This window comes from Centropristis striata, chromosome 19 (assembly GCF_030273125.1).
Source record: "Centropristis striata isolate RG_2023a ecotype Rhode Island chromosome 19, C.striata_1.0, whole genome shotgun sequence".
NCBI lineage: Eukaryota > Metazoa > Chordata > Actinopteri > Perciformes > Serranidae > Centropristis > Centropristis striata.
Window position 1 is genome coordinate 21,931,830 of NC_081535.1, and position 17,187 is coordinate 21,949,016.

The 17,187-nt window shown below is 37.8% G+C and overlaps 3 protein-coding genes across 4 annotated transcripts; 2 read left to right on the plus strand and 1 right to left on the minus strand.

The window, feature by feature from the left end:
- The first annotated feature begins 610 nt into the window (after nt 1–610).
- On the plus strand, nt 611–5,164 carry LOC131992627 (torsin-1A-like). Its single transcript, XM_059358253.1, has 5 exons — nt 611–975; nt 1,470–1,735; nt 2,272–2,447; nt 4,404–4,531; nt 4,624–5,164. The coding sequence occupies exons 1-5, from the start codon at nt 816–818 to the stop codon at nt 4,866–4,868; spliced, it is 975 nt and encodes a 324-aa protein (XP_059214236.1). The 5' UTR covers nt 611–815; the 3' UTR covers nt 4,869–5,164.
- A 988-nt stretch (nt 5,165–6,152) lies between these two features.
- LOC131992676 (torsin-1A-like) lies at nt 6,153–12,798 on the plus strand. 2 transcript variants are annotated; one of them, XM_059358314.1, is made up of 5 exons: nt 6,153–6,468; nt 9,634–9,899; nt 9,990–10,165; nt 10,720–10,847; nt 10,949–12,798. In XM_059358314.1, exons 1-5 carry the CDS (start codon nt 6,267–6,269, stop codon nt 11,191–11,193), a joined length of 1,017 nt encoding a protein of 338 aa, XP_059214297.1. In that variant the 5' UTR covers nt 6,153–6,266; the 3' UTR covers nt 11,194–12,798. The 2 variants fall into 2 exon arrangements, with proteins under 2 accessions (XP_059214297.1, XP_059214298.1); XM_059358315.1 differs by lacking the exon at nt 6,153–6,468 and adding an exon at nt 6,675–7,007.
- Nucleotides 12,799–14,295: 1,497 nt separating this feature from the next.
- Nucleotides 14,296–17,072, minus strand: nsa2 (NSA2 ribosome biogenesis homolog (S. cerevisiae)). Its single transcript, XM_059357735.1, has 6 exons — nt 16,916–17,072; nt 15,771–15,958; nt 15,521–15,671; nt 15,178–15,357; nt 14,819–15,011; nt 14,296–14,593 (listed from the first exon to the last, which is right to left on the minus strand). Exons 1-6 carry the CDS (start codon nt 16,916–16,918, stop codon nt 14,526–14,528), a joined length of 783 nt encoding a protein of 260 aa, XP_059213718.1. The 5' UTR covers nt 16,919–17,072; the 3' UTR covers nt 14,296–14,525.
- Nucleotides 17,073–17,187: the final 115 nt, after the last annotated feature.

A 17,187-nucleotide genomic window follows, 5' to 3' on the forward strand; every position in this document is an offset into this window, starting at 1 on the left:
CAGGTCAAGACATAACTTCACCCCACATAGATATTACATTACACCAATATTATATAATTAATTTAATAGGCTATTATTTTTTAGCCAAAGCTCATATCCATAACCGGAAATTCACTAATCAAATACCATGTATGTAGGCCTACTTACCGCCTTGAAAGGGAAATCAAACAATACATTAATACAATTACTCAATCCGAAAACAAGAAAGCCATAAAGACTCTAGAATTATTTTCTGTTTTTGTCTTTTTTTAAGTGATTTGTGTTGGCCTACCAGAAATGTACCTTGCCTTCCTGCACTCTATGATCTCACATAGGCTAACTATTAATTGTAATTATGTTATTCTCGCATGTAACCCCCCTCACTCCTTATTTTGCGGTTTGTTTGTTAATGCAAAACATGTCAATAAAAAGATAATTTAAAAAAAAGTCTCTCCATGCATCCCGGTGGGCGGGAACTAAGACGCAAATGAACGACGCAAGTGAGGGAAGCGGGGATGCAAAATAAGAGCTTTGGGAGACACCCTCTGTCTCCAAAGGGCAGTGGTTCAGCGGTATAAGTTACCATGGTTACTGGGCAGGGAGACATAAGCCACAGTGATGGATATCTCACTTAAATGAGCGAGGTTTTAAATGAGCGAGGACTTTTAATTAGCGAGGGTTTTTGCAGTCATAGAGCGGCGTTGAATGGACTTGTTTTTGTTGCTCGACCAGTTTATATTGCGGAAGTTACCACTGTTGAATCAGTGGGGTGTACCGTGTAAACATTGTTGAACCATATAACAGCTGCTGACTCCAGGAATTAAGTGGTTCCAAAGATGAAAGCATTACAATTATATATGTTGTTGCACATAATTTTGACAGCCAGTGTCGTGGTGAATACGTTCAGTCCGTTTCAGGATTTTAAGAACCTATTGAGGAAGATCTTCAATCCAGAGGAAAGTTGTGATTCGACGTGGATATCATTCAATGCATCAGGTAATAATGTGAGACGTGTACATGTGAAGACAGTTGTGCTGTCTTTAGAGAGTTCGGTTGAATCAAACTTAAGGGACAAACACCTGAAAATCTACTTTTACAAACAAAGTTTAGAGCTCTCATACCTACTGAACAGGCTGACTGGTCTGAATCTGGGCCATAACACAATACAATATTAAAATTGAAAAACTACTGTGGACATTTCCAACTTGTATTTAAGTGCTGCTTGTAATTAAAGCGCGACTTAAGTGGCTTAAAACGAAAATCAAATGTCAGTATCAAAGACAGGTTGATGAATCAAAGTTTGAGGATATGAAAGCTTGTTTAGGTAAAATTTAGGTAAGCTAGCCTACTTTATGTGATTTTTTAAAATTGTATTAAATATCCATGTCCATGTCTCCAAAGCCCTGTCTGTGAGCTGTTCTGTTCTTGTCATAACTTGTTCAGTGTAGTTGTATCTCTCCTGTTGACTCTCTGCTGTGCACTCTCTATAGGTCTCGAGGCTGACCTGGAAAGCAAACTGTTCGGACAGCACATTGCGTCAGGCATCATCCTGAAAGCTGTGAGTGGATTCATGAGCGATGAGAACCCGAAGAAGCCCCTGGTGCTCTCTCTGCACGGACGGACCGGCACAGGGAAGAACTTTGTCAGTAAGCTGATTGCTAAAAACATTTACAAGAATGGAGAGGACAGCAGCTTTGTTCATGTTCTCACATCTGAACTTCACTATTCGCATCAAAGTAAATTTGATATCTACAAGGTTTGTTAAAAAGTAGACACAATGGTAACGCTTTATATTAAGGTCCTTGTAATAACCATTAACTAACAAGCAATAAGGCATTGTTCTCGCTTTAGATCAATTTAGCTGCAAAAAGCATAGTTAACTGTTCATAGTTAACTTATAATAGATGAGCAATAAAGTATATTTTAATATCAATAAGCAAACAAAATATTAATAAAGGCATGGCAAAGACATAATGGGTGGGTTATGGGTGTTTGTAATGCTATTATGAAGAATTATAAGATACTCATGAGGCTTTTATTAATGTTCTTATTATACATCTCTTACAGCCTGCTATTAACTGTATTTTAATGGCATTATTAACACTTATATAGGCTTATAAACACACAGTAATGTTAATAAGCATCTTGTAAGGACTTCCAAGGGCCTTATTACTTGTTAATTAATGGTTATTACAAGGACCTTAATATAAAGCGTTACCGACACAATTCATACACAGTGACAGCTCTGTTTGGCCTCTTATATAAATCAAATATATTATTGTTTCTTCTAAGGCTGAGTTACAGCAGCGGATCAAAGGCAATGTTACCAGCTGTGCACGCTCCATGTTCATCTTTGACGAGATGGACCAGATGCATCCTGGCTTGATTGACACCATAAAGCCGTTCCTGGGGTACCACAGCAAGCTGGATGGAGTTTCTTATCGAAAAGCCATCTTCATCTTCCTCAGGTGAAAGCATGAAAGCTTTGATTTGTTTGAGCAATCAGAATTTTTCGTTTGGCGACAGAAGGTGTCAATCTGCAGGTGAAAAGTAAAAACCACAATCATGATCATTTGGGTTGGACATTGTCTACCAAATTGGTATATGACAATGTGACGATTATATCGTCTGTGCTGGTCATCCAAACTACTCAAATTATATGGACACAAACCCACTACAGGGGCCAACATTAATAATAAAAGGATGTGTGTCATTTTTTCATTGTTTCACTAAAAATTATTACCTTGCATAGACTTTATTAATAATAATAATAATAATAATAATAATAATAATACATTTTATTTGGAGGCGCCTTTCTTGGCACTCAAGGACACCGTACAAAAAAGATAGAAAAGATACAGCAATAAAATACAATAAAATACACAGAATTAATAACAATACAATACAATAGATATGGACAGGGTAATTGTCGTCAGAGGGAATAGGCAGTTTTAAACAGATTTGTTTTGATTTGTGATTTGAAATGGGGGAGTGAGTCAATGTTCCTGAGTTGGGGTGGTAGTGAGTTCCAGAGGCGGGGAGCAGAGCGGCTGAATGCTCTGCTCCCCATGGTGGTGAGACGGGCAGAGGGGACAGAGGTGTAATGAGGAAGAGGATCTGAGGGAGCGGGAGGGAGTGGGAACATGGAGGAGGTCGGACAGATATGGGGGGGCGAGGTTGTGGATAGCCTTGAAAGTTACCAGGAAATAAGTGCACTCTTAAAAGTTTTGAACTAATTCTCTTCTTCTACTTTTACTAGATTTGTTGATGTGATAGCCGACAGTTGTGATCACAAAATCAGTCTGTGCTCCATTAAATTAAACTGTTATTTTTTAAGCACTAAATAAATCCCGCAGCATATCTGTGCCCAGGTGTAGGTGTGGATGGAGGGTGGAGCTTCAAAATCACGTTGTTGCATAAACTGGTTGAGGAATGCCAGCCATCGGCCAAACCCTCGTGACAGTAGTTCTTGAGGAATTTCAAATATCTATTAATTGACTCAAACCTCTATATGGAGAGGGAGGAGCACTGGGAGGAAGGTGTTTTTTTACAAGTTGTGAAAAAGCCATGCACACTACTAAAACTCCTATTAACCCATTGACGCCTGAAACGCCTGTAAAACCTCCGGCCGATTTTAAAATCAGCCTCTAAAACCTGAAGTTTTTCTTGAAATTCAACAGAAGTGTCAATGCTTCTACTAAATAATAGATTTTTCAGCCTCTGTAGCAGATAGAAATGAAATTCAAAAAGTATTTCAGAGCTTATACAAATACTACAAAACGACGTATCCGCTTTCCAGGCTTCAATGGGTTAAATCACCATACATCATTCTGATTTTTTTTCATAAATCTCTTAAACAACTTCAGACTTGTTGAAAACTACCAAACATTAAATCATTTTCAAATTGATCTGGCACTACATAAAACATACTAATGCAATCAAATCAATTTTGTTGCTAATCTTCGCCATTTCCAAGAAACCAAAACCCCAGCTCTCTACTATTTATTTTATGGGGAAGAAAATCATCTTTTGTGTTTTTTTGTAAGAAATTTGGGAAAAATTCAAATATATAAACCGGCATATAAAGGGTTAAAATTCTGAAAATGATTTAATGTTTGGCAGTTTTGAACAAGTCTGAAGTTGCTTCAGAGATTTATGAAAATAAATCTGAAAAAAATATTGATGTATGGTGATTTAATAGCAGTTGTTGTGTGCATGGCCTTTTTTGTAGTAGGGTTAATGACAATGGATTTAAAAGATTTTACTAAAAAGAAAAGTTCCTGCAAAAATTAATGCCTCACGCTGTAACCCAGCCAAAATGATCAGGGCATAAGGCTTAAAGGCAAAGGGTGATAATATAGAGCAAATATCTGTGTATCTATACATAAATCTAATATGTTTCCTGTTTCTGATCTTCGTTCCAGTAACGCTGGAGGGGAGAGCATTACTCAGACAGCTTTAGATTTCTGGAGAAACGGACAAGATCGAGAAGAGATCAGGCTAAAAGACCTGGAAACATTGCTCTCTGTGTCGGCATTTAACAACAAGAACAGTGAGTAGACTTTTTGTCACACAAAAATAGTTTCTGTTCTGTTACCTTGATTTTTCCCTCTACTGGCAATATCTCTCAATCTCCCTCTTCAGGTGGCTTGTGGCATTCAAGTTTGATTGACAAGAACTTGGTGGACTTCTTTGTCCCATTTCTGCCTCTGGAGTATCGACATGTTGTCCAGTGTGCCATGGTCGAGATGAGAGCAAGAGGACTTCAGCCAGACCTGAATGTGGCAGATCAGGTGGCCAAAGATTTAATATATTTTCCCAAATCTGAGGAGGTGTTCTCCGCCCAAGGCTGCAAAACTATATGTAGAAGGTTGCACAACTACACATAATGCCAACATGTGATGGATGCATAATGTGCTCTTTTTAAAACACTCTCAGCCAAATGAATGAAAAAGTCAAGCTAAATATTGGAAATATTTATACTATATGTATCATCCTAACATTAGTAATAAACATGCCTTTAGATTGTTTGTGTAGCCAATAATTCCTGTTATGTTAACACAATTGTTGGATTTGAGGATGTTGAGCTTACCTCTTCCTCTATGTTTTATCACTGGATTCAACTCTTTTGGAAGTTCATTAGAGGATCTCCTTATTTTGAGAAAATAACTCATTAATTCAAGTGAAGTTTTTGAGATTTTGAGAAAATTTCTTGAGATGCATTATTGTGAGTTATAAGCCATTATTCTGGGATAGGCTACCAAATTATTAATTACTTAAATAGAAGGTTTATGATTATTTTGTGATACCTATTATTTATATTATTTTGATATAGGCTACTGACTCATCATTTCAAGTTTATTCATTATTTTGAGTTACTGAACTATTATTTTTGAGATATTAAGTAATTATTTCGAGAAAGTTTTAGACTACAGGCCTCATTATTTTTCTTCCTTCTTCTTTCCTTTTTAAAAAAAAAATGTTTTATTTTAATACATTTTCACACTGGAACAGTGACATTATACATAAACACAACAATTAAGTTACTCTTAATATATATATATATATACATACATATACAGGCTGTCTCATTCTTCAAGAGATTCTACCAGACTAACTGATATTTTATTTAATTTTGATTGATTTGATTTGATATAAAGAAGCATATTATGACACATCTCTCCAGTGGACAAGAAAAAGTTCCAAAAAAGTTTAGTACTTGGATAAACTTGGATAAACACAAGAGAGACCTTAATTAAATAAAATCATGAAAATAAAATACAATAAATAATATAAAATTACATATATGAAATAACATATACAAATGTATATCTACTCACTTCCACGCATATATAACAAATTGAATAGATACAAATCAGGTGCAGGAGCATAAATAAATGATACAAAAAAAACTCCAAAAACCTTGTTAATTAATGAAAATGAGTAGTCACAGGGCAAAAGACATCTGCTTAAATGTCTCTAAATGACACTTATGTTACAATGGATTTATGTATACATTTATCATTATTTATAGTTTTAATAGATTCAAAAGTTAAATTCATTGTGAATAGTATTAAGGATCCATTTATCCTCAGATGACTGCCACCTTTGGACTCTGACGTCACGTACACTCAGCGTGTTGCATGGCGACCACAGCGCCCCCACTGGCAGCAGTCCAACACTGTGTTGACTCAGTCCTCCTCAGCAAACAATTTGGCGTGGGCACGCTGAGTTTTTCCCTTTTTTCCCATTTTATCCAAGTTTGATTAAGCGGTGGTTCCGCAGAAATGGACCCGAGGAAGCGACACCTCCTGCTGCTGTGGATTCTTACCTGCTCCGCCGGCAAAACAGAGGCGATCGAGCCCATCAGCACCAGCATAGCGGTGGGCATGGCTGCGGCTCTGACCGGGTTTTTAGCCAGCTACCAGAACATTTTCTACTATTTCCATGAATGCTGTCGACCCGAGTGGATTTCTTTCAACAAGACAGGTAACACACGGATACCTAGCTCACATGGGTGTCTCCACACTGTAAACTAGCTAACATCAGGTAACGGTTTAACTTTAGCTACACCGGTTGCATTGCAAGTTAGCTATACAAGTGTCTGATATGTGTTAAGTTGCATAAAGCCAACTGTAATGTAATATTTATATATATTTAGCATCAAACTTATCAAACATTTGTGATGCTCGTCGCGTTTGTTACGTCTTCATGACGTGTACGGAAGTTACCCGTTGTTAGAAAGCTAGCTAGTTAGCATGCTGCTGTAGCGCGGTTTGTATCGTGGTGTTATGGTTGTTTTTAATTCGCAACGACGACTGGTGTCGGGAATTAAACGGTTTCGACGATGAAATCGGCACACTTGTGTTTGTTGTTGTACGTCTTTTCGTCAGCCAGCGTGCTGGTTTACGCGTTTGAGCCAATCACAACAACAGTGGTGCTAGGTATCGGTGCGGCTCTGGGGCGGACGATCTACAATTATTTACACGAAAGTTGCGATTCCAAATGGATAGCCTTTAATGCAACAGGTGAGCATGTGAAGAAAGTGTAAAGAAACCTATGCAATTTGTTTTAAAGGGACAACATCTGCAACGTTAATTATTTACACTTAACGTGCAGTCTAGACGACGGTGGCAGTGAAAGTGCCATCCATGGCTTGTGTTTTTACTCTCAAAACCGAAACCTAAATGGGAAATTAAAATACTCGACAATAGTGAACAAAGTTTAGCCATTTTAGACACCCATCGCAGCATTGCAGGTCAAGATGTCAGTCAGATTCGGGTTTTAATGGGTTACCTTGTCTGAAACGAAGGCCACCTCTATACAGTGGTGGAAAGTAACAAGACAAGTATAGGCTATTTACCTAAGCACTGCACTTTAACCTTTGTTTTTGCAAATATCGTCACCCTGTTAAAATAATCGCCTAACTCATTTTTCAAGTTTTGCAGGAAACACAAGAAACTTCACCAAAAGTGTAACATATGACATTTATTGATCATTTCACTCTGTAACTTAAGAGCAATAAATGACTTACGCAATTTTTTGAACATGCCTTTGTGACTTGAGCAAGATAAGAGTCACACAAGCCTGTCAGAAACTTGACATGACAAGTATTGTGAGCATTAATGTTACTTCAAAGTGTCATTAATGTTCACATCCCATGTCATGTTAATGACATTCTCATGTAGATACCTTAGAGTAGAGAGTTACCATATCTTGCTTAAGTCACAAAGGCATGTTCAAAAAATTGCCTAAGTCACAATTTATTTTGACTTGGGCATAATAAATCCGCTTAAGTCACACACGTGACATAGGCCATCGGGGTTTTCCCTGGGTTTTTAGAGGTTCTAAGGGGGTGGGCAGCTGAAGCAGCGGGGTTAGCATTCCTCGACCTTACATTTTTTTTAAAAGCTTTTTTTTTTTACCAAAAACTGTGCAATTTCACATAATTTTGACCACTATCATTACTATAGATAACTAAAAAACAGATTCAATTTGCTTTAGTTGTAATTTACAATTTATTTGCACAATTCACAGCCCCCTTTTGAACATTTAATTCTTCTGGCTGAATTGGTCCTGTAGAACCGGCGAACAAACTTCTCCATGGCAGAAGTTCCTGGCTGGGGGGGTCTGAAAAGTCTGAGTACCTGCCAGGCCTAGAATTTCGTCATTTTAGAGGCAAGGCCACTTGGCCTTTTGTGTTGTCAATTTTTTTGAGGGCACAAAGGCCAAAAGCCAGGGTATCAAGGCCATAAAATAAAACAATGATTTTAAGTCCACGTCCATATTGAATTTAATTTAAGGACTAGTAATGACACTTCTGAGGAAGATTGGAGTCTCAGTCAAAACAGTCAAGCAGGTAAAGAAACATCTCCTTGTAAAATAAAATGCATCAATCTTGTGCACTTTGAGAACTAAATGAGAGCAAACACCTCACATAACATTTTTCACAGTCGGGAGATCCCGTGTTATAAAATCTTTGTTATCCAATATTGTGTCATTTTAATTGCTGTCAACATGCTTTCCACTAGGACATGGAGCAGCCAGCCAGTGTTTTTTCCCATAAAAGCCCAAATTTGGTGACCTCCCACAGATCTAATTCCACTATTCCATCATATACACTGAACTTAATCATTGGCTATTTTAAGATTTATTTTAAAGGAGAATAAGGGTTCTTGTATAATTTATTTAAGGCATCTTATTTTGACAGTCTTTTTGTAAATTCTGTGGTCAATTCTGTTAACACACTGCACTCTTATTTTGAAAGCGGCATGCGTTTAGCAACAGGAAGTTATTCAAAACAGTAAGTCACAATTTAGTGTGATTAAAACAACTTTAACTGTTAGCTAATGTTAGCTCGCGGCTAACGAACGGCATATGCAACAGTGTATTTGATTTATTTTATACAGTCTATGATTTTGACCTCTGACCGCCCGGTAGGGTGGCCATTTCCTTCACATCAAAAAGGAGGACACTTTGCGGACAAGCAAGCAGATATTTGTTTGGTGTGATCCGGTTTTAAGCAGAGTTGTACTCCGATTAGCTCGATGCTTGTCAGTGCTAGCATGTCTCTCGATAGCTGCTTTGCCTTTGCTGCTTTGGTAGCAACTTTGCGTGAGCGCGTTGTTCATTTGAATATTCAAATGAGCCATGTGTTGATAGTTCACGACACGAAAAGGGTCGGCTGCACCTGCAGCCGAACAGGGCATTTAAAAGCCGGACTGTCCGGCCTAAAGCCGGATGGATGGCCCCCCTACCCGTAGATATATACAAGAAAGGTGTTTATATATATATATATATATATATATATATATATCTCTCTTGTAACCAATCATCTCCAGATATTTTGCTTTTGAATGTTTTTGATAAACAATGTTCCCCTACGTGTTCAGAAAATGAATCTACTTAGGCACCTAGTACTTCTTTTAAAACCCTCTTGCAACAGCTGAGAAATGTATTGCCACAAAGCTGAAAACAGGGCTGCTTTTAGTGATGTGGTTTTCTCAACAAAAAAAAAAAGTGGTGGAAAGTAACAAGTTAAGTCCATTTATTTAGCACTGCACTTTACTTGTATTTTAATCATGCAGCTTCTACTCCACTAGATTTAAGAGGCAAATATTGTACTACTCTGACTGTCTGCTGTGCACTCTCTAGCTCTCGAAGTCGACCTGGAAAACAAACTGTTTGGGCAGCACATCGCGTCACGAATCATCCTGAAAGCTGTAAATGGATTCATGAGCAACGAGAATCCGAAGAAGCCCCTGGTGCTCTCTCTGCACGGATGGACCGGCACAGGGAAGAACTTTGTTAGCCAGCTGATCGCTAACAGCGTTTACAAAGAGGGGATAGACAGCAGCTTTGTTCATATATTCACATCTGAACTTCACTTCCCACATGCGAGCCAATTTGATACCTACAAGGTATGATGACAAATCCAGATACTTTCAGTTGACACACAGTGATGTTGTTGTGTTTGGACGTTGATGTGAATATGCTACTGTTCTCCTCAGTCTCAGCTTCAGCAGTGGATCAAAGGTAATGTCACCAACTGTGCACACTCCATGTTCATCTTTGACGAGATGGACAAGATGCATCCTGGCTTGATTGACAGCATAAAGCCGTACCTGGACTACTACGACAAGCTGGATGGAGTTTCTTATCGGAAAGCCATCTTCATCTTCCTCAGGTGAAAAGCTCGAAGCATTCCCTAAATCTGATCCGTCAAATATTTTAATTTGAACCATAGTAAGGTATCAAAGCAGTGAAGGAAAGATTACCACTGTTTAAAGATGCACATTAAAAGCATAAAAAGCAGTTAAACAGCAAAATATTATGCAAGAACATCATCCTAAATTTAGTGATATGAAAAGTCATTCTAAAAGAGTATTGAACGTGAGTTTATTATATTTATTATTATTATTATTTGCTCTGGTTGAGGAGACGTTTGTTGCTGTTCTCCACAAGTTCTAGGCACTAGTCCATAGTTAATTCAATGGAACAGTGTTTTGCACCAGTTTGCAGCCTTTGAGATATAGCTGGTTACAACTTGATGTGTTGGGGGTTGTAGGTAGTATTTCTGTAATGGAAACTCAACAGAGCAGTGACATTTAGCAACTGTTTTGTGTTTAAAACTTTGAATGTCTCTGAGATTCACTTCTTGCGGACAAAAATAATGTAATCAAAATGTAATCTATCAGAGACCGATTCTAATATGTTTCCTATTTCAAATCTCCTTCCTAGCAATGCTGGAGGGGAGAGCATCACACAGACGGCTTTAGATTTCTGGAAAGCAGGAAGAGATCGAGAAGAAATCGAGCTGAGGGATCTGGAAACATTGCTCTCTCTAGCAGTGTTCAACAACAAGAAAAGTGAGTATGAAATCAAGGAATGTCTTGCATTACGCTTCAGAAACTAGATTTGACGACTGTGTATTTTTGTACTACTGATAATATTACTCCCTTTTTTGTAGGTGGCTTGTGGCATACAAGTTTGATTGACAAGAACCTGGTGGACTTTTTTGTCCCCTTTCTGCCTCTGGAGTACCGGCACGTCGTCCAGTGTGCCATGGCCGAGATGAAAGCCAGAGGACTTACGCCAGACAAGAACGTGGCGGACCAGGTGGCCAGAGATGTAGTGTACTTCCCTAAATCTGAGAGAGTGTTTTCTGTCAAAGGCTGTAAGACGATAGAGAGCAAGTTGGACTACTACACATAATGTTAGCATCCGATGGACGCTGCGTTCAATCACTGTGCACTTTTTAAAAACAAAAAGAAAAATTCTCTCAGTGGCCAAATGACTAAAGAGAGGAAGTCAAGCTGACTGAACTCTGAACAGGTCCCTGTGGAGGATTCTCTGTCTGACCCTGTGGCCACGTGGAGGATTTCAGCAGACCTTCTCAAATGTTGCATATCGCTTACACTGAATGCGGAGGCGGATGAAAGAGAACGGCGCCAGCTGAATGAAAAAATAATAAGACTGGAATGCCATCCTTTGTAAGTGATTAAGGAGCTTAATCTCAGCTTTATGTCACAGTGAGAGTCTCCAAGGCGCTTTCATTTTCCTGACAGCTTCTAAATGACTAACAGGGTGTCCTTCTGTCCGTAAAACTACGGCATGTCACTGTTGTGCATTTGATTTTTTTAATGTGTACTCTATATATGGAGTACTGGAATAGGGCTGCACCTAGCAATTATTTTCATCATCGATTAAACTGCAGATTATGTTCTTGATTCATTATCTGGTCTATAATATGTCAGAAAATAGTGAAAAATGTCCATCCTAGTTTCTCAAACTCCAAGGTGATGCCTTTTCAAATGTCTTGTTTTGTCAATCGAAAACCCAAAGATATTCTGTTTATTATAATTTGAAACGAAAGCAGGAAATCTCCATATTTGAGGCTGAAAACAGCATTTTCTGCCATTTTTGCATAAAAGGTTACCTTAATGAATCGATGATTAAAATATTTTTCTGTCAGTCGACTTATCAGTTAGTTGACTGACCATTGCAGCCCTATAGTGGAAACACCTGCCTTAATTATTTCTAATTTAACTTTATTTTTTTTTTAGTTATTTTACACTTAAGTCCACTGTACACAAGTCCATCAACAGTCAAAGTTTGCCTTGGTGTGCACTGTTTATATGTATCATATTACAATGAACATTTTCTACACTGCAGCAACACAATTCTAACATGAAATGTTGTTGATATGGTACATGATTCTGTTGTATATGTGTAATATACACTGTAATTGATATGGATTTGTCCATAGAGAAATATTTCTGGGTTTAATTTTGCCTTACAGTTCTGATTTTTTTTTTTACACTATGACTGGACTCTGTAGCTACATTTGGACACTGTATGAACTCAGGATAGTAATGCAACATGGAAAGTTTAATTTTACCAAAACTTTTTTTTTTTTAATCATTCTTAAAAATGCAGACAATTTATAATACTAAATTTTAAAAATATTGTACATCAGAGTGGTTGATTATCCAATTACTTTGATTTAAAAATGCTCTGTTGTATATTTGCCTTTAGAGGACAAAGTCATACGAAGTCGTTTCCCTACACTCTTATTGAAGGAAATGTTTTGCTGGTTTCTCAAAATCTGACAGTTTGCTGCCAGGTTCTGAATCAACAACAACAACAACAACAAAAATGTCATGAAATGTTTTCTATTCAGTTGCTCACCTGCAGGTGAAGGAGCTTTAAGTGGACTGTGAAAGAGCATTGTTTGTGTGGATTGAAAGCCAACACTAGTGAGCTTTTCTGCTGAAAACACACCAGACAAACAAATCACAAATAAAATATGAATCTTTATCAGTGTTTCTGCTGCATGCTTCACATCACACACACGGCTCAAAAGTTTTGAACCATAGTGACAATTTAAAAAGCAGCTTACTCCTAATGAGCTGGTTTCTGGGAAAAGCTGACCCTGAACATGAAGTAACTAAGTTTTTTACAGTGCCAGAATTAAAAAAAAATGATATAATGCTAATGCAGGAAAAGAAAAAAGATACCAACACATTTGTATTTACTTGTACATTTTTTTATCTGAGGGCCAAAAATCAGATTTTTTTTAAAGGTTTCGGTATCACAAATACAAAATACTTTTTAACTTGTGGTGAAAGTATTGATACTTTTTTACAACATCTTAGCTGTTTTTTGCTGACATGTTTTCCTTTCCAGTGTATCTTAAGTTGTGGACATTTTAAGTGACAGATTTTGGAAAAAAATATCTAGTTCTGATTCTTTTGACTGATTCAGTCTGTTTGGTTTTGATCCACTGATGAGATTTATCCTGCTGCTGCAGATGTTCTGTGTTATGAGAAACTACAAAGCTATTGTTAGCTGCTTCCTGCCCATTTCTCCCTCAAACAACATTGTGCACACAGTGACCCGGGACGGGAAGGAAGCTTGGTCGAAAAAACAAGTGCAGTTTCACTCCTTATGTTAGCTGTGACTTTCTATGAAAATAAAAGATTACGGTAAATGTTTGAGTAATACAGCTAAATGCTGCTGTTGTGCTGTTCTGACCCTTAGACTCCCATGAAACTGGGTAAATTGTGTGTTTGTCATTTTTTACAATGTCTAAAAACAAACTGGGAGTTCAATAGCTTATTCATAAAAAAAATAGAGTGGTAGAATAGAATGAAATAGAAATAGAATGGTTATAGCAAATATTTGAGGATTCTTGCTCAGTGGAGAGAAAAAAAGCACAAGACATATACCGTTTTTAACTCAACAGATCAATTAATTCAGCAACATCTCTACTAGAGCTCTTTGTCTTGGTAATGCCACCCAGTAGTACACACTTTATGCATTTTGCTTCAAAATGTAATGTGCAGCTGCCCAGCTCTTTGGTCTTCTTGTATCTCTGAGATGTTTTAAAAGCTCATTTACGAACTTCACTCCAACGGAAATGTGAGATCGCTATGAATGCTTTTCGTTTTTATTCCACTTCACACACGAGCAAGGGGGAAAAAAGAAGTCTGAAACCATAATATAAACACTTCATTATATGACATCCATCTATTACAGAAAATAGGTTTCCGTTTTGCTGTGTTCATGGTGGTTTTATCCTATTTAGTGTAACCCTTGTGCACTTCAAAAAAGTTGCTCTGATGTCCTTAGAGGACAAACATCTGCCTCAAAAAAATGCTATAAAACTGTTAGTATTTCAATAATATGCCAACTTCAGTTCTGATCATAAATACCACATATAAAAAGCAATAATCAAATTATTACAGGAGCAAATACCAATCTTAACTGTTTATATGAAGTATATTACAGGCAAGGAAATAAGAGGACAAACTGTTTTAGTCATATCAAGTTTATTTATAATCACATGTAACACAGAAATCACCCATTTTCTTCTTCTGTTACAAAAACAGTTGTGTTGCCAAGTGCAGCATCAGGGATCTTATATCATTCCCTGGATTTGAGCCCATTGGTTGTTGCATCTTCCTGCTCGTTGTTGTTGTTGTTACACTCCTCGTGTAAATCTAGAGTTATCAAGCACAGTCTGTATAAAAAGGTCAAGAGTCTTATACCAGCAGGACTGCATTAATGCAGCCATCGTTCTCTGGGTTATTTGTCACCTGGGCATATTTACCTGGGAAGTAAGAAAAAATATTTAAAGTTAAAACATTATCACCTACCACACCAATATACAGTAAATGTATACATTTTAGTCAGCTATGGACACACATCAAGCACTTTTCAAGCTCTTCTAGATTTGTTTCTGAATTATTTCCAAAAATAGGGAACAGACACATTACGGTGGGGCATGTAAATACACTGACCAGCGGATTTATGGATTCACACAGAAATGACTCACCCCAGATAACCTTTCCTCCTTGTGTAACCAAGCCCAGCTCGCTGACGTTGACCTCTACGACTGTTCCTTTTGTGATGACTCCCAGAGATGTGTAAAGGGGTGAGGAGGGATTCTTCTTCACTCCGAGGATAGGGAGGCAGAATGTGGCTTTTAGCTCTGGATGTGTGACGTGAGCCTTCTTAAAACGCAAACCCTAAAAGTAGAATAAAGACAGGGAGGTCATTTAGAAGTAGGGTACTCAATTTAAAACACAAATCATCAATTTAACTTCAACATTAATCTTGAATGCATGTGAGAATAAGTGTTTCAGATTTGTTTAAGTGTAGACAAGACTGTAACAAGACTGTCTCTGATCTTACCATGGGTCTGATGAAACGCTCATATTTGGGAGGTTTACGGGTGAAGCCGTCGCCGACGAAGCAAACTTTAGTGACCATTCTCTTCCAGGCTTTCTTTTGTCTCTTTCCAGTTTTGATGACTTTGAGCACTTCTGTCTCTCCCTGGGCACGCACCTTTGGCAGAGGCACCTCCCATTTGCCCTGCAGAAGACATTGCACATGTGTGATTGGAAACCAGTTATGTTAATTCCACATATCTATGTACCAAATGTACTAAAAACTGTTTTGCATTAAAGCAGGAAATCTTCACTGTGGCATGCTACTTGACAACAACTGAAACGAGCAGATTTCAGCTGGTACTTACAGCCTTCTCTTTCCTCTTCTGTTTGATCATGTTGGAGAGGACCTTAGCACGGGACTGTCCCTCTCTGTCCAACAGGTAGGCTGGCACTGCTCCCTCTGGGGTCTTATCATCGTTCTTCTGTTTGGTTTTCCTCTGTTCATGCATTTTGATGCTGAAAGACAGTGAGAGTTATTTAGCTGCTCATTATGGTTTTGGTTTGTTTACTAACATTTATAAGGACATACAGAGATGTTTTTGTTTGTATACTCACGTTTTCTTCATCTGGATCTTCTCCGCATGTCTCTGTTTGTGGTACAGTTTGGCCTTCAATCCAATCAGCTTCCTGGCTTTGTGGGACCGCTCATGAACCTCACGGCTCTCCTTCTTCCTTTTCTTTTCATGGTGGTCCAGGCGGTAGCCATGCCGCTTGCGGTGCAACTCAATGTGCTCGTTCTGGGGCTACAAAAGGAAATACACATAAGCAATTCAAGTCAGCTTTACTACGAAGTAAAATAAATGCACAGGGTTGGAGCAGAGCGTATAGTTTTATGTTCCAAGTAAAAACTAGAGGACGCTACATAATATACAGACCCTCTTTGGACAAATATGTCTTTGTCTCTGTTTATGTTGGAAGTTTGAGAACGTGACATCCAATGAGTCTAGCTATATTTGCAAATTTTACATTTATCTTCTGCCATTAAAGTTACTAACAGGAGAGCTAAAGCAATAGTTATCAAATTCATAATTGATTTACAACTAAAATTAATTAATTGTTTCAGTCAATTTTCGGTTAAAAATGCCGCTCCTCAAGCGTGGTTCATTTGATGCTTTAAAAGTTAAATTAAATTGGATTTGGGGTTGCTGGTTGCACAAGCAAGCAATTTGAAATGGAAATGATCGAAACATTTCCAGATTGATCAATAATAAAGTAAATGTTAAGTCCAGCCATAGATCTATTCCTTGTTTATTTATGTGAAAAACGCAAATGCCAACAAAACCATTAAGTTGGAATATCTCTTTAGACTCCAACAAGTTCATTTAGATTTTAATTTAATACTAAACAACCTATTATCCCACCATCAGCGAGATTTAAACTGGATACAAGTGTTGACTATTCCCATGGAAGTTGCACTTCCAAGACGGTAGAATAAACAACGTTCAGACATCTAGATCTGATGAGCAAACCATATGGATGTTAAGCAAGTAGCTAACTTTAATAGAAATGCATAATTTTAACTGCACGTTTTTCAGCGGAGGTTTATTAGTTTTAATGTCAACCCTGTAAACAACACCAGAGTTGAGCAGCACGTCACCTCGCCACATGTGAACTCAAGCTAATCCTAGCACAGCATGCTAACCTGTTAAAATGCCTGATAAACGTCACATAATTCAATTAAAAAGCTGTTACGTTCTTACCATTTTGTGTTGAAGTGGTTAATTGTTACAATGAAAGCGTCGAAGGTGGTAGAAGTTGCTGAAGACGCAGAGTATTTGGTATTTTACTTGAGGCTGGGGTCGTTTCGATGTTATTTTCCCCAATGCCGATACTTAGAGGAAGTACGTCATGTACGTCAATACGTGATGACGCAACGGATTGTCAGTCGGCTTCTTCTTAACAAAACAAGCCGTGTAAAATTGAATTTAAATTTTTTTTTATTTGAGTAACTGAGTGAATTATCGATACAACG